We start from the raw sequence: 22632 nt of genomic DNA on the forward strand, positions 1-22632 counted from the left end.
CCATCCGTCTAATTCTCGTGGGCCCTGGGGGCATGTCAGAGTTTTACCTGTCTGAGTGCTGGCTGCCAAGGCTGTGCCAATATCGCCATTTCTGGCCCCCGTTACCTCGTGCCCTCAGCACATCTGGGTTCGTTTTGACTCAGCCACGTTTGCTTTCCACGTGCCGCGATCCCTTCTGCTGCAGCAGCTCTGCAGGGGGGTAGGAGACAATCCTGGGGCTGTGCACCACGAGCCCTGGCTGCCCCGGTACCTGTGTGACCACCGCTAGAACCGCTGCGTCTTCCCATCCTAACTGCCCCGACAGCTTGCTCCTGGTTACATCCCCTGCTCGCTTCTTGCACGCCTCTACAGCCCAGACCAGTGCTTTCGGTGACAGCAGGCTCACCGTTGCTTTAAGCTAGAGGACTTTTATCAGCCACCATTCCCGTAATTTACCGGGGTTTGGAGTGGTAATGAGGATTTGGGTATGCAAAGAAACCCCAATGTACACAGGGAAATGAGCTCAGGGGAGCGCAACCCCGAGCCTTGGGCACTAGTGACTGTGAGCAGGAGAGACAAAAGCCACACGTAGCCCTGCTGGGCTGGCAAACGCCATTGATCTGATTTGGTTAAATGCCTGGGAACAGAAAGCTTTTCTTCCTTTTTGTTGCCGTGGCAGTGCACGGTGCTCGCCCGACTTGGGCGAGGAGCTCTGCTGGCTGCCCCGCCGCAGGAAGCCCAGGAACCACGGGCACGAGTCCAGCGCTGCACCGCACAAACCCAAAAACCTGAGAGCTCCTCTGGGCCCAACTGCGTCCACAGAGCCACACAGGAAAGCCACGGGAGCGGGGAGGAGTTCTCCAAGATCTTTTGGGATAAAAAGCATGAAACGCTTCCTTGCCAGGGACAGTTTCCAGCACCAAGCAGTGACTGCGGTGGCGAATGATCCCGCGAGGACGTGTGCCTGCTTGCTGTGCGCGTGCAAGGGGGGAGAAGCGTGGTGATCTGTGACCCGACGTCCTCGCCGTCACGGCATTCTTGGCGCTCCCTTAGCGCTCCTGTCTATAATTTCGGAAACCTCATTCTGCAGGGGGAAAAAATGCACCAGGCCTATTATTTCTGCTGGCAGCGCTGGCCCTAAAAATAGCCGCTTGAATGACATTAAGGAAGCTGCATTTGAGTTCGTCAATAGATAAATCGTGAGTGGACAGCAGGAAATATTTCTAATGATGAGATGTGTTGCGCTGGCTCACTGTTCCTGGAGAAGAGGTGAAAGCCTCGCTGCCCGGGAGCTTTAGGAATAAAGAGAAAGGAACGGCCTAGCATCATGCCCTGGTACTGGGAGCATTTTGGGATGAGTTTCAACACACACCATCTCACCAAAGTCCCCGAGAGGCCAGGACACCGGGGGAATAGCAGCTGCCCCCCAGCCACACCTGGGCTCCCCGGAGAACACTTTCCCCTCCGCGCTCCATCCGTCTCCTTCCCTTCTTCCCCATTCCCTTGCCCCTTTCTCAGGCTCTTGCTCAGACACCAGCAGGGAACAGAGCAGCAGGGACAGAAGTGTGCAGCCCTCCAGCCTTCTCCCAGGGCCGTGGCCGTCCTGCATGTGCAGGGAGCAGCCGGGCTTCCAGCCTGCATGGCCGAGCAGCGTTTCATGTGAGTTATTGCATTTAACCCGATCGATTGATTGGTTAATGAGCCACTTGTTTGCCTCGGGTTACTCAGCAGTATTGCCTCTGCTTATAGATTAGGGGCTGCTTTATGTCACACGTTTCCCCGTATCCTGTCGGCTGTAAATCTATCCTATAGATATTAGGAATTTACGATCAGTGCTGTTTAAAGGGGATGCCGGCAGCGCTATTAAATACTAAATCAGAGCTCCCTTCTCCGTTTCCAAAGCCCAGATATTCTTGGCATTTGTTGGCTTCCCCTCCCCGCTGTGGCCCAGCAGCCCACCTCGCCAGACCCTGTGGCCGCACAGGCTGTCAGGGGCTGGAAGGGACCCTGAGAGATCGTCTGAAGATCGCTGAAAGATCATCCCAGCTGCGGGCTGCTCATGGGGACGCAGGTGAAGGAGGGACGTGGGGCAGCAAGACACGCTCAGACACCACCTGCCAGGGCTCGGGTCGAGCTGTGAGGTAAACAAGGTTGTCTGCAATTGTTTGTGCTGCCCTCTCAAATGTGATAGAGGCTTCTGCAGTGTGCGTAATCACAAGGAAGCGAGCAGAGACCTCCTCGTGCTCACCACAGCCCCGTTTCCCCAGGCAGGGCAAAGAGCTCACGGAGAGCTCTCGGCCCTGGCTGAACCCGGCTCCTTGTGCTGGGCGGCAGCCAGGGAGGAAGGGGAAGGATTGTGCTGTCGGAAACCTCAAATGCTTTGAGGTCTCCGAAGTTTCCTAGATGCTTTCTGGAGAAATAAAAGCTTCCCCCCTCCAAAAGTTGCATCATCCAAATGCCAGCAGCGCACCGACTACGTGGGTGGGAAGAGCGAGTCGGAGTAGTGTAAGCTAATTAAACACCAGCCTCTGCGAATCCAATCAAAGCTCTCCATACGGCAGGAATGTTTTACACCAGGGATGGTTAAATAATGCTCGGGGTGCGCCTGAACTCCAACTCTCAGATGCGGAGTGGATTTATTACCAGGCAGAGTTACGGATTCTCGCCAGACGCCTTGGAAGGAGCTGCGGGCACTTTGCGCTGCGTCCCGCTCGCCGCTACTGCCAGGGAAGATGCACGGGCATTTGCGACTGAAATCAGTAAGGGATTTTGCAGTTGGAGATAAGGACGAGGGGGATGACAAGGATCGATGAGAGTGGGAGGAGGAATGTACTGATTTTTGGAGATGTTTGTCACCATGGTCACTTCCCAGCACAATGGCAAATCCGTTTACCCATGGATTTGTGTGCGGGGCCACTCTCCATTACTGCTGTGTCCGCCTCAGAAGCTGGTGGTGGCTTCCTGAGCCAGGACTGGTACGTACACCCGCTGAGAGCTGCTCGTACCGTGCCATTCGCTGCTTCTGCCTGGGTCTGGCGGCCACCATGCAGCGAAATGGGGTGGAGGAAGAGGTGCCAAGCGGGCTCTCTGGTGGCTGGCCCGAGGGGCTCGCTTCCCAGCAGTCTCCGGGTTATTTCTTGGTAGAGCAGAGCTCCTGGGACTCCCATTAACAGAACCGGGGCCTGGCGAGGAGAACTTAAGTGCAGGTCTGGCTCTGCACCAGGCTTTCAGATGCAGGAGTGTCTGGCCAGGGTACCCCAGGCACTCTGTTCTCGATCCCTCTCCTCCGCTGGCAGGAGCTGCCGTGCCAGGAGCCACACGGGGAGCTGGGCGAGGCTGATGTGGCCACCAAAGGACATCACTGAGCTGCTCTGAACCCACTGCAGGGCCACACGTGGCCTGAGGAGCGATGTTCTCACAGCCATCCGCACCGGGGCACGCACCTCCTCCTGGCTGCACCTCCTGCTCCATGACGTGGCAGCCGCAGTGGCCTGGGGAGAGGAGAGGAGGCAGAGGAGAGGGAAAAGAGGTGGAGGAGAGGGAGAGGAGGCAGAAGAGAAAGGGAGGAGGTGAAGGAGAGGATGAGGAGGTGGAGGGGAAGGAGAGGAGCCTCTGCACGCAGCAAGTCCCAGGAGCAGAGCCCTTGGTGCCAGGACGTGCCGCAAGGCACTGAGGATGCCCCAGGTCTTCCAGTGCTTTCTCAAACCATAGCAGTTGGGATACCTTGGCTCAAAGGATGGGGAACCCTTGGGGAAAGGCTGTTCCCTGTCTCGGAGCTGTGGCAGGGGAGATGTGGAGCAGAGGCAGGGCCCCTCGCTGGGTGTGTGTGCAGAGTTGGACCAGTCCAGGGCTTGTCCCCCCCCCCAGTGTTTTCTAAGCCTCAGCTGCAGGTGAGAACTAAAAGGTTGATGCTGTTTGACTGACTACTTGCAGCAGGTATCAGGGAAAGGCTGTGTGTTTGTCTTCCCTTCGGATAACCTGTGCTCCGAGTACAGGTGTGGAAAGTTTGGATTTAAATACCTCCAAACGCATGGCATTAATTCCGAGCGCAGCATAACCTCCTTCCTGCTGTGGGACCGTACTAACCGTGTGGGTGGCATCCTCAAATGCCAAATCTGCCGCGTTTTGGCTCAAACTCCTCAGCCTGGGAAATGTCAGCGCACGGAGTACACCGAGCAGCGGCTCCGGAGGACGGGGCATCCCCCGTGTCCTTATCTCCACAGCACAAACTGCACCCACACTGCAAGAAAAAAACAATTACGCAGATGAGATGCTCCTGGGGGCTTGGGGCAAGCACAGCGCTCGGAGATGGAGCCCCTGAGCTGTAATCATGCCAGGAAGGAGGGCCAGGGTGCAAGGAACGGCAGAAGCACTCCTGCTGGAATCGATTCCTTCTCAGCCCAGCTTGTTAAAGCACCAAACGCACTGAAGAACACAGATCTGCTACCAGAGCTAATCAAACCCATCAGCCAGGGCTTCAGAAAAACAGACGCTGCAAGGTTTGATAGCCCGAAAAAGCAAAGCTGCTTTACAGCATGTTTTTATTTTAGCTGAGCGTTTTCATGGCAGCACATGATTCCTAAGGAGCAACAGCACGGCTACGGCACGCGAATGTTTCAGCTCTGCGAGATCAGCCCTAGGCACGGGGGAAGTAGCTTTGGCTCCCAAGGGATTTTGGTAGACTGGGGGGCTTCGGAAGGCAGGGTTTGCTTCAGGTTTGCTTCGTGAGGAGCCACGTACATCCCACCAAACCCGTCACTGATCTGCGGAGAGCATCGTGCACCGCTGAACTGCAGGCTCTGGGCAGCCGGGCAAAATATGCAAAAAAAAAAAAAAAAAAAGCAATATGCTTTATTTTTGGTGTGGGATTTGGCAGTGATTGTGAGGATGGGCTCCACGGGCAGATAAAGAGGCTGAATACTTCTCCCGTTTCCTCTGTTGTCCACGGGGTGTTTGGTTATGGAGACCAAAATCTGGAAAGGGTTTGAAAGGCAAAGTCACCTTCCAGCTATCAAAACACTTCAGATGAGGCAGATGGGAAACCAAAAATATTATTTAGGTTTGGGCAGTAAAACTGACATTGAACCCATTTGCCTCATTTTTCAGGCTCTGATGATAGTTAATGACAGCTTACAGAAGTTGTAAGTGATCTAAAAAAGCCAGAAAAAGCTGCTTTGTGTCCTTGTTCGGGGGATGAATTTAACAAAACCATTACGGGGCTTTAAAACACTGTTTTGACTTTCTAGAACCAGCTGCGGGATGATCCAGCTGTGCTTGGATCCCCCGTGCATCTAAGAGAACATTTAAGAGGATTAATCCCAATAATTTTAATTCAACAAAATGACCTTATGTAACACGACCGAGGAATTAATGAGAATTCGCGCATGTGGGTCATCACCGGCCCCGTGGATTTTTTTTCCTGGGGGGATCTCTTTGGTCCCAGGCAGAGCGTGGACAAAGGAGACTGACAGCGTAGCCCGTCGCATGGCATCAGAAACCGAGTCACTGCGAGCAGGAACCCTCCGTCCCTCGCTGCATTATTATTTGGGAGCACACCAAGAAGACAAGCGCGGCCGTCAGCCTCCGCTGGTGCTATTCGAAACCCTCCTGGCCCCGAGGCGTTTTCCCCAGAAAAATGCAATCTCATCTAATGCAAGCGCTGCTGCAGGACTCTCTGCTGCCCAGCTGTCTTTTTTTTTAATCAAAAGAAAGCCTGAGCTAATGGGTTTTGACTGTGTTCCTTCGCTGGTCGCACTGAGCAGAGCAGGATGCATATTACAGCTAATTAGGTGCACGGAGGGTAGGCAGGATTTGATCTCGATATTCAAGGCCCCCGGAGAGGGCATGTTAGCAAAGTTACACAACTCCAAATTTCACTGCAACCAAACCGTGCCAGTGCCCTGACCTTACATAAAGCCCAAGCCTGCTCCCTGCCCGGGGCTGGTTGAGGACAGCCTCGCCTGCGCCCCTCCTTGCTTTTTTTCCTTCCCCATCGGGCAGGTTTTTAGTTTGGCTTGTGGCAGCGCATGAAAGTGACTTCAGGCAGCAAGGAGGAGAGATTCGTGCTTCTCCTGTGTTAGCAGATGGGGTGGATTTTCTCCTCTGACACCTCCCAGCAGCACCCACCTGTCTGCGTGCTGCCAGGAAGGGGCTGAGGTCGGGCTCTGCCCTGGAGCAGTGCCGTGGTGCTGGGGACCTGTCCTCGGCGTGCACAAAGGAGCCACCTCCAGCATCGTTTGCCTTCTGGAAAGGGGCTAAATATGTTAAGGGACAACACCAAATTACAGGAGGTTGAAAGAGATGCTCTGAATTTGGGGTCGGGTTCCTCCATCGCTGCTGGGGTCTTCCCCTTGGTGTCTATGGAGGAATGCTGTCAGTAGGGTGAACTGTGCAAGTACAGCCACGCTTTTTGCTGCCCCTGGGCACAAAGAGGCTTGGTGTGGGTGCTGCTTCTTCCCCAGGGTGCTTCCTTTTCCTGGCTCTGTGTTGTTAAATGCCAAAGGGCGGCCACGTTCCCGTCAGGTCTGGCAGGAGCACTCGTGCGCCAGCTGGCTGTGCCCTGCCTGCTCGGCGTTGCCTTCTGGTGAAGCAGCAGTAGTGGCGTCTTCCATTTATCATCAGCAATTCGTTGCTTTCAGGATGTAGTAGGCTATTTACACTCCTATTTTGTGTACACACACTTAAAAACAGAGCATTTCGCTGCCCTGCTTCCTGCTTGGAAATGGCAATACTGAAACAGCCTCATGGAGCAAGCCAAGGAAGGGTCGTTGGTGCATCCCAAAAGCATGGTGCAAAAAACACCACCCAGTGAAGGGCACGTGGCAGGGAACTGAGAACACGGCCCAGGAAACTCAAGGTATCGCAGAGCCAAAATGAAGCATTAATGCAGACCTCAGTTAGGAAATAATCCAACTAAGAGCTGCTTCAGAAAAGCCATAGGACCTCAGGGACGCAGCACCACGTTGGCAGTGCTCTTTGGTGTGCTTGTTTCTAGTTCTGGGCTGTAATAAACTGGAAATGAAGAGTACTCTGCAGGTTTAATACACCTGAAACCAAGCTGAAAGGAACGGCTTTCAGGTAGATCAGGGTCTGGCCCCCACCTGCCTGGAAGCCAGTCACTGGTAGCTCAACAGCACTTCAGCTACAGGCAAAAATAAGGCATACAAGAGTTTCTCATAACATCAAGTTTAGCTTTCTGGCCAGCAGTTACAGTACAGAAGCACATGGCTAGCTTGAACTGGACCTCGTGAAGGCATTAGAGCTACTTACACACATCGATATTGGACACAAATTCTGCCTTAGAGGAGCACAAATGCTGCTGCCCGGTACAGGTCCATGAAACTTTTGCAGTTCATCTGAGGAGGGATAAACTCAAACGTGTCCAGGGCCGTAGGTTTTGGCAGCATATTTTCAATGTCCTGATGGATTTGCTTATTTTTTAACAGGAACCAGCTGGTCGGTAACAATAACATTTTTGCATGCAAGAAATACTTCGGTGGTAGGAATTCAGTTTTGAGTGACCCGAAGGTATTTCCTCCACGAAGGAGATTTCCCCCAGCTGGGATTCTGTCACGGGGCTCCATCCGTATTTCTTGCACGGGCGTTAAAAATCCAGGTTGAAAATGTTAAACTCTTTAAAACAAGCTCCATCTGCGACTCCCAGGTCGCCCTGACTAAGGAAGTTGTTTTTCTTTGCAGAAAGCAGGCATCTTAATCTCTGCCTTGGCAAATTTCTTGCAGGAATAGGATGTACGATGTGTCATGCAAGCATGGCCCGAGTGGAAGAAGTCTGAGAGTTTTGAGGGATTTTCATCCTGTCCCGAAGGTCTGAACGGGGTTTTTGCAGCCTTTGAACCACAAGGTCATGGGCATCTGCGTTGATTTAGTTTAACATAATCCAGGAGTTTTTAATCGCATTTCAAGCTATTAAACGAGTGAGAACAAAATCACTGGAATTTAGCTTCAGAACTCTCCCATAAACAAACTTTTCAGCCTCGCATGGAGATAAAAATAATTCTAAAAAATAACTGATTATGTCTGGCAGAAAATTTTCCATCAAAATTTGATCAACCGTTTCCCTTCCCTGCGTACTAAAGTAAGGGCTTTTTGCATGCTTCTTTCTTCCCGTTCGCAAGCAGAGCCCACAGAGCTTTTGGAGTTTTTCCTTGCAGGATATCGGGGTGCATTTGTGAGCTCCCCTGGGCTGCTGAGGATGTAGGGGACAATCCTGAGCCCAGCTGAGCGGTGCTCAGCATCTTCCCTCCCCGCACCCGCAGCCCTGGGAGGTGAAATTCATCTCCGTCCAAAAGCTGTGCCTTCAGTCCCTTGATTTGTGAAGATGAAGGTGAGGAGCAAGGACTGCTTTTAGAGGAGCCGGGCCGTTCGCTTGCGAGGTGTTTGCTGGCGGCGCGCTCCTGCTGTAATCATCTCCCGGCGCCGTCGTGCCCAGTTTTATTCAAGCAAATCGCTGCGGTCCCAGAGATGTGCACTGATACGGAAAAACTTCATTCAGCTGGAAACATCCTGCTGATTGAAAGTAAATCATCTGAGGTAGAGCAGGAACAGTATGGGATTTATTGTCTCTGCTAGGTAATTGGAAGTCTCCATGTACGTCTTTCACGGCGCTGCCGACAGCTCAAAGCCACACAAGGTTCCCTGAATTTGGGAAACGTTTCAGAGGCTGTGGCTGGAGGCTTGGGAAAAGTAAGAAGGTGGAGATGCCTGCATGCAAAGCTACAAAAAGGATGGAGCATGCTGGAGAAGGGGGCACAGCGATGTTGGCAGCGGCCCCGCTGCTGATCGCTGAGCACTTCTTGAGGGCGCTGGGAGGACTGGAGAGGTACCATGAGACAGGAAAAATGCAGGCATGGTGCTCGTCTCCAAATGCAGAGGGAGAAAAGAGGAGTCAAAGAGATACAGACCAGTCAACTTCCAGAAGTTTTCAAAGGAGCTGAACTATCAAATAGTTTGTAAGCACCTAGGATGTAAAAAGGGAGATGGGGGACATCCAGCGGGGCTTATTCAGAAACCGAGGGACATTAAATTAATCTCATTTCCTTCCTGGGCAGGAAGGAGGAGAGCAATAGTTGATGCCAGGTCTACATTTTGGGAAGGGCCCCACCTGACTTTCACAAAGTGACCCGGAGGGACAGCCTGGCTAAAGTTACCCCACATCTGATGTAAAAATGGGCAGGTAGCACCTCTTCCTCCTGGAGCACAGGGTGCCAGCGGTTTGGGGGGCAGACCCCGAGGTCTGGCAGGGAGGTTTTGGGGACAGACGGACAAGTATTCCCCCTGGGTAAGCTGAGATCAGCCCTAAGGTTGAGACCCAGCCCTACTGAGTTGGAGCCGTGGTGTGTTTCGCTCAGAAAACCATTTCCCAATGGCCAGGGCACCGTGTGGCAGCGGGGACGTGCAGCAGAGCGATCCGGGGCTTTGCTCTTTGTATATGCTCCATTTCTAAGCGAAAGGCTGAAGGCACCTAAGTGCTTTGCTGAATGGAAGCCAAAGCGAGCTGCTACGCGGAATGCAACCCCTGCTTCCAAGGATTTCATTTATTTGGTAATTAAGCAATAATCACCGAGGCACTGGGCGCTTCTTCGGGATTAATGCCTTGCTGGGGGATGGCAGAAGATCTGCCCTTCAGCAGAGCCCTTCTCCTCAGCACATACCTGTCTGTTAACGCCACCCTAAAATGGGTATGAGAGTGTAAGATGCAAGCACATGGGCTTGGTGGCGATGGGCAGGAAGCAGGCATGAAGGGGGCCGGTAGGCAGTCAGCTCGTGTCAGGCGTCTCGCACCATCCCATTCAGAGCACGGCGGTTCATTAATCACTCGGTGAATGAAATGGCTTTTTAATTGCTCGGAATCGCTTTAAAAAATTACAGCATTGTCTCCCCTCCCCTCCGCAGCCCCCGGGATCCTCTTAAATCCCTTTTCTTCCTCTGCCCTGGGAAGAACCAGCTCCAGCGTGGCAGAGCATGGATTTCAGGCAGAAACAAACACAAGCCCTTTGGAAAACAGGACCCAACTTTTTAGAGCTGAAAACCCTCTGTTCCCATGAATTTGCAAGTTACTTAAGGAGCAGCCCACCCTGCCTGAATCTTTAAAGGCTTCCCAGCCTTGACACGCTGCTCTATTCCTTCCTACACGCTTTGCATTTCTAATGGCCACAGCTGCCTGTAGGGTCCAAAACCCACCGCTGCTCGTGTCCTGGGGCTGTTCCCCTAGCAGAGCACGTCCCGGGCGCTGCTGGAGCTTTGGAGGTAACGTCGTGAGGGTCTGTCCCCGTAAAATGAAGCACAGCAGCTGTCCTGCAGGCAAGGAGACGGGCACATCCCAACAGGGTGAGTGGCAGCAGGAACATTCCCAAAGAACCACAGAAGAGGCTGCCAGAAAGGCTCAGCGAGCAGCTCACCAAGGCGAGCAAGAAGGGAAGCGTTTTGCTGAAAGCATATAGGACAATAAACCAGTTCACGGTGTCCTAGCAGCCTTTGGAACAGCACTAGTCAGTGGGGATTTGCTCACTCAAATCTTAGGTAATGTGCTAACTGCGTGATTGATTAATCCGTAGGTACTTCCTACAGCAAAACTTCAATACTGGCATCTGCAGCGCTGCTTTCAGCCGCGGTGGCTGCCTTCCCAGAGAAATTTCACAGAAGAACAATCGGGTTGGTTTTTTGTTTTTTTTTTTTCCTCCGTGTTCTTTTATGCCCTGTTTCAAAGCAGCGCTTTTATGTCCGCGCTCTGAAGGACGTCAGCATGCTGCCCCGTCAGCAGGATGTTTGCTGAGGGACACCGGAGCTGCCCTCCATCGCTTAGCTCTGCCCCTGCGTGGCAGGGGGCTCGCTGCCTTGGGGGGTTTGGAAACGCCGAGGGTTTGCACTTAGACATGGAAGTGTCGGGCAACAGCTTCATGGCTGGGGGATGGAGATGTTTTAAAGGAGGGCAGAGCTCACCTCTTCCTGCTGAGCCCTGGCCCTAGCTGATGCCTGTCGGTGACGGACGCAACCCAAACCAGCCCAAGGTTTCCTTGCTCCTCTTTCCCCCAGTGCAGCAGAGCGTCAGGACCAGACACATCCCCCCTGCGTCCTGCAGCCCTTACACTGCCCCTTGTGCCTGCTCCTCTTCTCACCCCTTCCATATTCCCTTCTGTTCCCTTCTCTTCATTGCCCTGAACACCATTCAGTGCCCCCTGCCCCCAGCTCCCACCCCAAACCGAGCAGCCAAGAGGGATGAGTTATTTCAGGAGATGCTGGTGCCAGCCCCCTGCCTCCCCAGGCCCCCTGCCCTGCCGTGCTTGTGGCTGCCGTGCTGCCCGCTGGGGAACTGGTGCCGAAGGGGCTGAATTCAGCAGATCCCTGTGCTTCGTGCCAGCCGTAACTCCTCAGGTTTGACTGCAGCTCTTGGCCAAGCGCGTTTCCCAGCGCTTCAGCAGCTCGTCCCGGCAACGCTCACTGAGCCGTGCGACGTGCTGCTCACACCCGGCTGCGGGCCCCGCTCCTTCCCCGTTACTGAGCCGTGAGCACTGGGTGCTGTCCATAAGTCTTCTTAAAAACCCAGACTAGCTCTGAGCGGGGTTTCTGCCCAGAGACTCAGATCAGCAGCTTCAAAATGCCCTGGAGTGTTAATCTGAGCTGCCCCGTCCTGCTCTGCCTCTGCTTGCAGCCGTATTTCTGCAGGACTCGAGGTGTGTTAGAGCAAGTCCTGCCAGGAGGCCGGAGTTCAGTGTCGTGCTGGGGAGGGCAGAGGGTTTTCACTTGCCTTAAAACACCTTGCTGGGAGGTTCACGTTGTGGGAAGTGGAGCTGTGCCTTGCTGTGTCGCCCTGCTCTGGGTGTAGCCATCCAGCAGTAACAGGAGGCTGGCTGCCGGCCCCGCTCTCCGCTGCCACCCCGGCGCTGTCTCCGTTGCAAGCTCACATACGATCCCTGCTAGACCTCCCTGTCCCGGGGGGAGATGCCAGTGTTGGTCAGGACCTTGGTTTGTGATGCAGCAAAGATTAAAAAAAAGTCCTGTTACGGACAGGCTGCTTGGTTTTATCAGTGGCAAATCTGTTACCGAATCTTATCTGGTGTCCGGTGAGATCTGAGACTGAGCAAGGAAGGAGTGCGTTTGGGCTAAGCGGATCATCTGCTCTGCTAGCATTTAAGAGACGGGATCATAACTTATGTCTTCACCGGGAAGAATGGTTGTCAAACTCAATTATCTCTGGGAACGCTGGCTGTGCTCTGCACACACCCTGCCATAGCTCTCCAGTCCCTGAGAGATGGAGAAATCTCAGGGGCCAGGCTGCTGCCCAGGCAAGTGCAGGATTTTGTGTCCTGCTATGGGCCTCTGAGGAGGATCTGGGCTGGGAGGAGCACCGTGAGGCTGCCCCCCAGGCGTGGGGCCATGGCAGGGTCTCACTCCATCAGATATTTCCTTTTGCAGGGTCTGAGAGCCCAAAAACTCTCAGCACGGCTTGGGAAGGAGGTGTGTGAAGGGCTGTAAGCCCTTGGTGTGCTACACAGCTAAATCTCTTCCTTTATCCATGTCTGTGTCCGCGTGCACACGGGGGATTTCGACTCGGGCTCCTTTTGTAGGCGCCCCAGGAGTTACTATGAAAAGGGCCAGCCATGACTTAAGGTTTTCCATCACCTGTTTGCGGTCATTTAGGTCTGATCTGGGAGCGTAATTCTGTAGACATGGACAGCAAAAATAAGCTGGGACGTGGAAACCTCCTCCTTGGGACTGGCACAGATGTGAGCAGGGGGCTGACCAGGCTCCAAGTCGGACACCAGACCTCAGCAAAGAGCAGAAGGGGCGGGCTGGGATGCCCTCGTGGTGAACAACCAGGGAGGTGTAAAAAGAAATGCTGCCTAAATCACCTGGGTCAGGCTGGCAGGTGTGCGCTTCAAAGGAACACAGCACTGTTTGAACTGCGTCCCCTGCTGAAATGCCATTCTCAACAGGTTTTTGTCCTCTGCTTTTTCTCCAGGATCATCCATGAGGATGGCTTCTCGGGAGAGGACGTGAAGCAGTACAAGCCGGTGGTCTACAGCAACACCATACAGTCACTGGCAGCTATCGTGCGCGCCATGGATACCTTGGGCATCGAGTATGGAGATAAGGAGCGACGGGTGAGTTAAAGTCACCGCTGCTTGCGCACAGCCTGCGGAGTGCCGGGGTGCTCCAGAGCACAACCAGGATGTGTTAGCGTGATCTGAATGTCTTGGGGGGAAAAGGAGGGAGGGGGACAGATTCGTGTTGCTGTTTGTTGCCTATTGCGTGCGGTTTGTGTAACAAATAGGTGCGTCGCTGCAATTGCACATGACATACCCACTAAGTTAGGAAGTGTGGCCCTGGGGAGCTCTGTGTCACAACAGCCACAATCTCTCGTGCCCTGGCACTGGCCAGGCAACGTGAAAAATAATTCTGTTCATCTCGGAACAGCCTAAAGAAAGAGGTACTGACAGACCTGGGGCAACAGTGAGGAGATGTGTCCTGTCCACTGCGCGTGTGCTGGGTGCTGAGCTGCAAGAAGCGATGTCTCGGGGAGAAGCCTTGCTGATCCCGTCCAGCAGCCTGTTAATGGAGGAAGGCTTTTAGGATGAACTGCACTTTTGCAGGGGCTTGACTGGCTTTTATTCATGTCCCCCATCCAAGCGTGCCCAAGCAGCAGTTTCGCTTGCAAACAGGAAGGTGCGTTGATCCACTGGGGCTATTACAGACGGGGTCTTGGGTAGCAGCGTTGGTGTGTTTCTGCCGGAATAACAAGTGGATGTCTGGCAGTCTCCTCAGGCCACACACCTAAGCTAGCCTGTCCTTCTGCAGTTGCTCCTGTGTTGTTACTTTAACCAGCTCCCTATTTTTAAACAGTGGCTCCTTTGCCGGGTGACTCTGCCATCCTCTGTCTCTCCTTTTTGCCTTTGTGGATCAAAGCAAGCCCACATGAAGAAACACAGAGCCCTAGGGAAGTCAAGACCACTCATTTTGCAGAAAGTAAAACTACTTGGTTTCACTGGAAATAAAATAATTTCAGATTAAAGACCTGGTAGAGGCGAAGTCCTGTATGCCGCTGAGTTTATCATGACTATTTTTAGGTAGCTATCAAATGACAGATGTATTACATACCCCAAACTCCTATCTAAGGGTTGATAATAAAAGCATTCGGTGGAAGGGATGCCAAAATCCTGCTGTGGTGTTCCTGCATAAAGAGGTACTTTATGTCTCCCAGTCGTAAAGGGGCATTTGGATTTCTTTGCATCTAGGGATCTTTCCCTCAGGAACTCTAAATCCTGGAGACTTTTTCATCCCAAATGTAGTGATGATACAATAATGGAGTTCTTGTGAGCTTGCCGAGAACTAATGCTGATGGCTTTCAAACTGACTACATTAATCTGTTGATTACTCAGTGACTCAGCTCTCAGCAAGGCAACGTATCTTGTCTCAGCTGAAAACCTATGTCCAGGAAAACAGAAACAAATCATTCTCCGTGTCTGATAAACAGTCTGTGGCAGACAGCTTGAAATTGTAAATTTTCTTTTCTTTTTGTAATGCCCGAAGCCCTAATTCTAAGGAAGGAAGCTCAGCATTGCTTCAGTGTCAGGCCTGGCGAAGCAGGGGGCACGGAGCGGGAGGGCTGTTCTCAGGGCTGCCAGGAATGAGAGATGGAGTTCTGGGCTGCATGAAATGTCACCTCCATTCATATTCCTACGGAAAAGATGCCAAATGCCCTAGGATCATAAAGGAACTCAGGCTAGAGAGGACCTCAGGAGGCATCTGGCCCAAGCTCCTGAGCAGGCAAGGTGAGCTCTGAGGTCCAAGTTTGCTCAGGGCTTTATCCAGTCAGGTCTGAAATCCCCCGAGGATGGAGACTCTTTGGGCAGCCTGCACCACTGTTTTAGTGTCCCCGTGATGTTTCGCCATGTACCTGGCATGAACCACTCGTGTTTCAACTTCAGCTTTATGGCAGTACAGATCTTCAGATCCTCACTATCAGGGAGGGGGTGACTCAGTGTCTTCTCCCTCCGTAGGCTTAGCACTCCTTCATCCAGCAGCAGATGGAAGGGAAAGAAACCAAGAAATGGCCTCTCAGGCTGGGGGCTTCCACTTGCTCCTTTCTCTTAGCCAACCTCCGCAGAAAGTTGCTGGTATTAGTAGGAAATGCCATTTATTTTAATCTTGCAAAGAAATGCAGGGCTTCTGCTCCCCTGCTTTTGTTATTAATACACAGCTGCTATAAAGAGAGGCCATTAAACAGGCGATTTGTTGAGTATTACGCTACACAGTTCATCCCTTTTCAAGCAGAGCTTTTCTATTTTAAAAGTCATTCCCCGGCCAAGGGTTTCTGATGCAAATCTTTTTGTGGGGGATTTTCCCTGCTCATCACTTAAGCCCCCAGGAGAAAGGGCTTCAGCAAAGGGGAGCTGGAGCTGGGCTGCTCCGACCCCTGTTCAGCAGCAGGGATGGAGGGGACATGGCCCCGGGACAGGTTTTCTCGAGGCTCTGCTTGGCTCTGACAGCTTTCCCCCCCCAGACTCCACGGAGATGCTTCTCCTCCGTTATTCCTTCAGAATGGCACGCTGGCAATGTTCAGAGCGAGGGAAAAAGCCACCTCAGCCTCCCCTACGTAATAAGTGTGAACTGGACAGTTTGTACTTTTGTTATTGAGGTAAAATAACCAAATCCTCTCTCGCTTGTCTCCTTTTTCTGCTGCCCTTAATTATGCCGCCAGTATTTAGTCTAATGGAAGTGAAAGGCTGGGGGAAGAGTCCAGGCTAAATCTCTTTGCTCCTGTCCGTCAAAAGGCGATCAAGATAGGAAATACGAGCTAAAAAGACAAAATTAATCACAAAAAGCAGACACTTCAGGTCTCGCTGACCTGCTCTGCCGATAAGGACCTGCCCCCAGGTTAGGGACAAACAGTCTGCGTGTAGGATTTCACTTCTATACGTGGTGCTTGCTCCAGGAACAGGCTTTCTGTCTGCCTGGCGAAAGGTTCATGGTCTGCAGGCAGCTCCCAGGTCCCCATTCCTTGCCCTGCACAGGCAGATGGAGCACATCCCGCCGTCACACATCACATTGCCACCGGCACACAGCCCAGAGGGTCCGTCTGAAACAACAGAAGAGCGGTGTCAGTGCGATGCCACCAACCTTTTCACATGCCACAAGCAGTCGGGGGGGAAAAGAGCAGTCCCTGAGGGGATGGGGCCTGCGGGAGGCCTGGAGGTGTCCCACAACTTCTGGGCCATCGGCGCCGTGTCCTCCCTCCCTGCCTAGCACAGAGAAAATGAACCCACGAAGGCTACAAAACCAGCTGTCGAGTGTGTTGATATTAGCATAAACCAGACAGAAATAGGCTGAAATCGTTCCATAATTACTCAACAGAGAATCCCAGTATCAGGCGCCGGGATCAGATACAAACACCTGGGGTGGTGGCAGGTTCACGGGCCCAGGGTTTGGGAGGTGGCAGGAAATGGCCTTAAAATTGATTTTTTTTTCCCCAGTGGGAGTCTGGAAATGGCTCTGCTTCAGCTATGAAAGGGAAAACTACAAAGCGGCTGAAGTGTTAAAAATTTTCTACGGGGATTTTTTTTCCCTTTCAGGCTTTGTAGCAAAACGTGTCTGCGGTGGCCTGATGTTTTATACAACATCTAACTCCTGTGCTGAGGAGCTATAGAGGGACATAGAGGTGTGACATTTTAAAATACCACTTGGTGATGTGAAAAAATAAATAAGTGGTTTGTTTTTAATCTGTTTAATGCAATCAAACAACCCAGCAGAGCGGGCTGGCACGGGGGGCACTGTGTGTGGGAGCTGCCTCCAGTCTGCACCCAGGCAGCTGATGGCAGCGATGGGAACGTAACCGAAGTGTTAATTGGGTCTGGTCGTCAGTGTTAGCCTGGATGACCAGCAGCAGCTGCAGCCTGCTTGCTTGCTGCATGCCCTGCAGTTCCTGCAGTGCTGGGTGCGATGGGCTCACCGCTGGAACAGCACCAGGCAAATGCTTCAGCCTGTCCTTCACCAACACCCAAATATCTGTCGGGTTCCCCTGTTAAGGCCAAAGCCAGCTTCCTCGCTCACCCCCTCTTCGTCCCTCCACAATGTGCATTTCAGCTCCCAGCATTCAGGTTTTGGAGCAGTGGGGCCAAATAAAAGGCAGGGCATTGCTCGAGAGGTGGGCAAAATGAAACGAAAAGGAAAGCACTTGTTATTTTCGCAGCCTGCCTTGTTGCCGGGGAGATGGTTGGCTCAGTCAAGGCAGGCTTCTTGTTGTTGGCCGAGGTGGCCCATGTGTTGGGAACCAGTGCTGCAAAATGAGGGTGGGGGAGAAAGAAAAGAGAGCACAAAGCCCAGCTCAAGCTCTGCTGGAGGCTCTGTAGCCAGAAGCTCTCTCTTCCATATCCCTCTGATGTATTTTCCTCCTTTGCCACCTTCCAGTCCCTTGAGCCCCTGAAAATACAAAACCTTGCTGTAGTTAATGATCACAGTAAAGTAAGAGCAGAGTACGAAGACAGTTTATGATAGTCCTCTGCACCAAAAGAGCCTGAAGCCGTCTACTTCCATGGCTCCCCTCTGCCTCTTAGGGGGTCAGACCCACTGCAGGAGCCCGGCCACACCGGCGGAGACATGTGGCTGGACCCAGGAGACTTTGCTTTGCTTTGCTTCACTTTGCTTCACTTTGTTTCACTTCACTTCACTTTGCTTTGCTGCAGCAGCACAGCTTGGCCCCGTGCTGCTGCCAGGCTGAGCCGTGGCCGTGCAGTCACTCCGTGATGCTCTCCGTACAGCACCAAGGCTTGCCCCAGCAGCGGTGTCTGTTCCTCTGTAGCCATGCTCCTAATAGAGAGCATTTAGCGTGGAGACAAAATCAGCTTGTGCCATGGCTATAAACACATCACGGGGCGCGCTCGCAGACAGGATTTGGCCTAGAAGAGCCCTCCAATTAAATAAGCAGGTTGTAGAGGTGGAGGTTGCCAAGTCTTCTCGGAGAGTTTACTTAGGCTAAGTTTGTCAATCCGTCCTCCCTTCCAACCTGGGTAATTACAATAGCAAACTGGCAATTCATTCAGGGCTGAAATGTGACCTGAGGTCTGGCACCGCCTGCCTTGCAGCTATTTATAGGGCAATAAACGAGAGTCGGAACCCTGCTCTGCCACAGGCAGGGCAAGAAATCCTGAGTTTGTGCAGGAGGGTGATGGTACCAGCGCTGAGGAGAAGGGGAGGGATGGGGACTGGAGCAGAAACAGCCTCCAAGATACAGTGGCAGAGCAAACAGCCAGGTGCTCGGGGCAAGCAAAAGGCTGCTACACCCAGCAGCATCAACCACCTTCCCTGCCCCTACAAGACAACCGATCACCACCGGAGCCCTAAAAACCAAAATTTCCTTTCCCCTTTACTCCCCCAGAGTGGCCCAGCAGGCGTATTTTTAGTTAAAATTCCTAAAGAGGGAAAAAAGGCCGTGCGAAATGGAGCCGGCAGGAGGCAGGGGGAGTGGGTGGCCGTCGCGTAGCGCGTTGGGAACGTGCTGGGCGCCCGGTGCCGCGGTGTGGGGCCTGCTTCGGGATGGTTCCTGTCGTGTTGTCAAGGCAACCTCTGCATCCTCACACAAACGTAAGCACTGGGTCTGTTTTTTGGAGTCTCCCTGAAGCCGTGGGCTGGCGCAGTGGTGGTGAATGGGCAGCAGGCGGGGGACGGGACGGGAGAGGTGTTCACCCCTCCTGCCAATCCCTCCGCACTTGGAAACCTGTTCCTAAGAAACACATTTCTAGGGGGAAAAAAAGTGTTTTGATCCACTTCAGCATCCTGTCTGAGTGAGGCAGATGAGAAGAATTGCTGCAGTCACACCTCAAAATGCCATTCAGATCTGTTTCTTTGGTGAGTGCTTGGCACTGCACGCTGCTGACACTTTCTCCCAAGCTGCATTCCAATCTGAGCTTGGCTTTATGGCTCATGCTATCAAACCAGTGACCAGAACAGATGCCATCAATTAAAATTAGCCTTTAAATTCTCTTTTGAAGAAAAACAGAGGGAAAGAGATGTCTCAGGGGATCGCCGATAAGAAAGAGACCACGGTTGTCTAGCTCCAACGCCAACCTCTAGATTGCATCTGATCACATCTTTCACCACCTAGAGAGGGTTTTAAAGAAAAGGGTGCCCGAGTCTTCCCAGGGATACACGGCGAGACAGTGAGAGGACAAGGCAGTGGTCACAGATGCCAGGAAAGGGAATTCCAGCCGGACACAGGCTCGGACACTTAGTACCTCCCCTCTTCTGTCCGTGCCATCAGCAGAGGTCAGGACAACCTGCTCCTGAAGGGCCGCCCAGCCTTGGGGAATTAAAATGTGGAGGGCTAAGAGTGGCCTGAGGACATTTGTGGGGGAGAATAAAAACAAGAAATACCCAAAAGGTGGTTTTTAAATTACGAGTACTGCCTTCCTCGTCAGCCAGTCTGCAGGAGACAACGTTCAGGTGGAGTCACCCGGCGCTGTTTGGTTCCCGGATGGTGGAAACACCAAGTCTTCAGGTGCAAGCCCATCCTCGGAGCTGTTTTGTTTCTGGTGCTTCAGCTTTCAGCTGCCATTTTAGGCGTGATTTCTGGGTAGTGAGGAGCACTAGTGCTCCGTGGGGTGTAACTGAGGAGCCCCGTGTCCCCCAGCCCTGTGCAGCATCCCCAAACCCTGGGGACACGCAGAGCCCCTGCTGCAGGGAGGCTGGTTGCTCCTGCTCCCTGCCTGCAGGCTCTCTTTTCACCAAGAGGGTGATGTATTCTTCCCCTTGAGCTTTGTGTGTTTGATAGGTTTTTTTTGGATGATGCAGGGAGTATTTTTAGTTTGAAAAGGGAAAAAAAAAAAAAAAAAAAAAAAAGCTGTTCCCTTGGAAGAAGGGCTGCCAGCCTTCCCTTGTGAGATTTGTTATTCAAATGCGGCCGCAGTCAGAGCTGCCACCAGGGTTATGTGGCAGGGAAGCACTCGTGGCACGGGAGAGGCTGAAGGAGCTGTGGGACTGACACAGGCGCTGGGTGCTGCTTCCCATTTCCACGGGGTGCTGCCTGGAGATGGCTCCTTGAGAGCCCCTGCAGGGGGTCACGACGGGACAGCACGAAACTGCCAGCGAGCGCCGTCAGATGCTGTTTGGCCTTCTCTACAGCCTCTCAGTCCATAAAGGGATTGAAAGACCAGCACAAAAAATCCGGGTAGCTATTTCGTGTAGTGCAGAGCTGAGGCACCGAGGTTTAACGTGCGCCACGGTAGCAGCTTTGGAGATGCTGTCTGTGTCTCTGACCCGACGGGTGATGAAGCACTCGCTCAAAGCCTTCCAGATGCCGCCCCCATGTTTGAGACTGAAGTTCAGGCTGCATCTGGCCGTGACCTCTGCATGCCCCACGCAGGCAGGCTGCTCCCTTCAGGTGTGTTTGCAAGTCACCTCTCCCAGCAGCAGCCTCAGAGAGCTACGAACTACTCAGCACATTTCCAATGCACGTCAGTTATTAGGTGGATTTATTTCCATCTCTTCTGGGAAGTGTTGGGAAGCGCTGCTGAGTCACGCTGCTTACTCACCGGTTTTAGAGCACCATTTAAAATATTTGTTTTCCAAATGCTTTCTATGATGTTCCTATTATTTGAATGTCTCCAGATGTAAAACAAAAACATTTATGCAGGGCATCCCTGGCCTTTAAGAGCTCTCTGGCACGTAACTCACAAGAAGGCACACGGCAAACGTCTTGGGAAGGGACCTCTCCCTCGGCTCTGCCATTTGATGTTTATTCAGGGAGCGCAGCGAGGGGTGGCACAGGCTTTGCTCCGAAACGGCTTGGGGCTTCTCAGCAGCACGGGCAGGCTGGGCTTGGGACGGGAGGGAAAAGGAGGAGGGAGGAGAGCCCGGGCAGCCGCCCTGCCGTGCCTGCAGTAACCCCGGGCATCCTGCTCCTTCCGTGCCAGTGCCACTGGGACAGGGGAGGTCGGGCACCATGCCCTGTCCTGTCCCCTGCAGAGCCCAGCTGAGCCAGGAGCCAGCCGTAGCTGTCCCTGTGCAAGTCCCTGCAGAAGGCAGAGGGAACTGCACCGAGCTATTGAAGCAAAGAGACAGGAGCTCCAGCTCTGCCCTTGAGCACGCAGGAAATTAAAATGTGCATCCACACCCCACTCCAGCCTGCTCGAGGGGAAACCTGTCCCTGCCAGGGCAAATGGGCAGGGGCGCGTACAGCCACCACGGGGACAGCTGCTGGCCCCTGGGAGGAGGCGCTGGGACCTCGAACTGCACCACGTCCGTCTTGTGGGAGGTGGAAGGCAACACGCAGGGCCTGCCGCACGTGAGGAGTTCATTGCCTGCACACAGGTTTTCCTGAGCTGTTAATCAGCGCTGTGTACATTGGCAATAACTGGTTAAAGACACCATACGGGAGCTCACTTCACAGCTAATGTTACTGCTTTGACACGAGCCTCGTCTGCTGAGTGAAGCGTGAAGACTTCTGGCTGGCTGGAAGGGAACAGGACCCGCACGGCTCCCAGATATGCCGTTCACCTGGGCAGGACCGACTCAGCACGAGGCAAGGCAGGATTTCCCCGCCTTTCATTCAAGGGAAGGGAAGAATCCATCTCCAGACGGAGACCAGAAACAACAAAGCCCCCAGAGCTGCAGTGAGACAGTGTCATTCTGCACCGTGGCGATGTTTAACCTTGTGGTCAAAGACACAGCTCGAAACTGTGCAAAAACAGACACAGCAGACAGGAATCAGCCCGTGTCCACTTCGTTTTTTTGATAGCTGGTGGCTGGGGGCAGAGGACGCCCCATCCTTCTGCAGCCACGGCGCTTGGGGCAAGGCAGCACATCCCCCTGCGTGTCCCAGCGCGCTCGGGAGCTGATGCTGGCAGTGCCTTACGGCCACAGAGAGTCAAAACCCCGGCTTTAAACCCATTTCCTTCATTTTCCAGGGCTGTAGGAGCCCCTGGTTTGCAGCACATTATGTCTGTTTCGATGGCTGTTGCTAGATCCTTTCCCTCCCATAACAAATAATTCCCCTAGGTCAGCCATTTACCATTAACTCTTCCTTTTCCCGGTGTAAGGCGAGATTAACTCCATTGATTGCAGAGCAATTACTCCTCATTTATGCCAGGATCACGGGAATGGAGAACCAAGTCATGCACAGAAGCTCCCCCAGGAGACCTCGTGTGCTCCAGTTAGCTCGGTGGTCGCCCTCCTGGAAGCCCAGCCATTCCCACCCACCTCTTCGCAGTGTGAAACCATCCTGAGATGTGTGCTCCTTGGCAGGAAGGGGGGTTATTTGTCCAGTTTTTCTTGCTGGATATGCATTCCAGATGGTGGCCAGGTCTCTGGGCTGTTGGGCCATGCGTTGAACACAATTTTGTTGTTTGGCTCCCCGTGGGGCATGGCTCATCCCAGGTCCCCACCCGTGCGTGTCCGTGCAACAGGAGGCAGCGGTGGAGAAGCAGAGAGCATTTTCTGAGGCCAGGAGAATGTTTCGTTCGCCAATTTTATTGAGTTTTTATTTAAAATAATGAGAGCTTTTAGAACTGGTACATGATATTCCAGGCAACAATGGAAATTTTTTTTCTGAGAAGGAAGAGATCCCAGCGGTCTCAGTCCAGCAAGTTTGATTTCAGCCTGTGAAGTTAGGAGTTAGTTTCTTCCAAGGGAGAACCAGGTCTT

The 22632-nt window shown here is 53.0% G+C and overlaps 1 protein-coding gene across 3 annotated transcripts in view; it reads left to right on the plus strand.

Annotated features, from left to right (window-relative positions):
- The window catches only part of GNAO1 (G protein subunit alpha o1), a gene marked incomplete at its 5' end in the record, with an annotated part of 129380 nt that overhangs the window by 28607 nt on the left and 78141 nt on the right, over positions 1-22632 (plus strand). For all 3 annotated transcript variants that reach the window (XR_014318336.1, XR_014318337.1, XM_082769981.1), the window contains one exon: positions 12959-13100. Coding sequence is in view for 1 of the 3 variants with exons in the window: in XM_082769981.1 (XP_082626107.1) it covers positions 12959-13100 (142 nt within the window). The remainder of the gene's footprint in view (positions 1-12958; positions 13101-22632) is intronic.

This window comes from Aythya marila (assembly GCF_965140915.1).
Source record: "Aythya marila genome assembly, chromosome: 12".
NCBI classification, from domain to species: Eukaryota; Metazoa; Chordata; class Aves; order Anseriformes; family Anatidae; genus Aythya; species Aythya marila.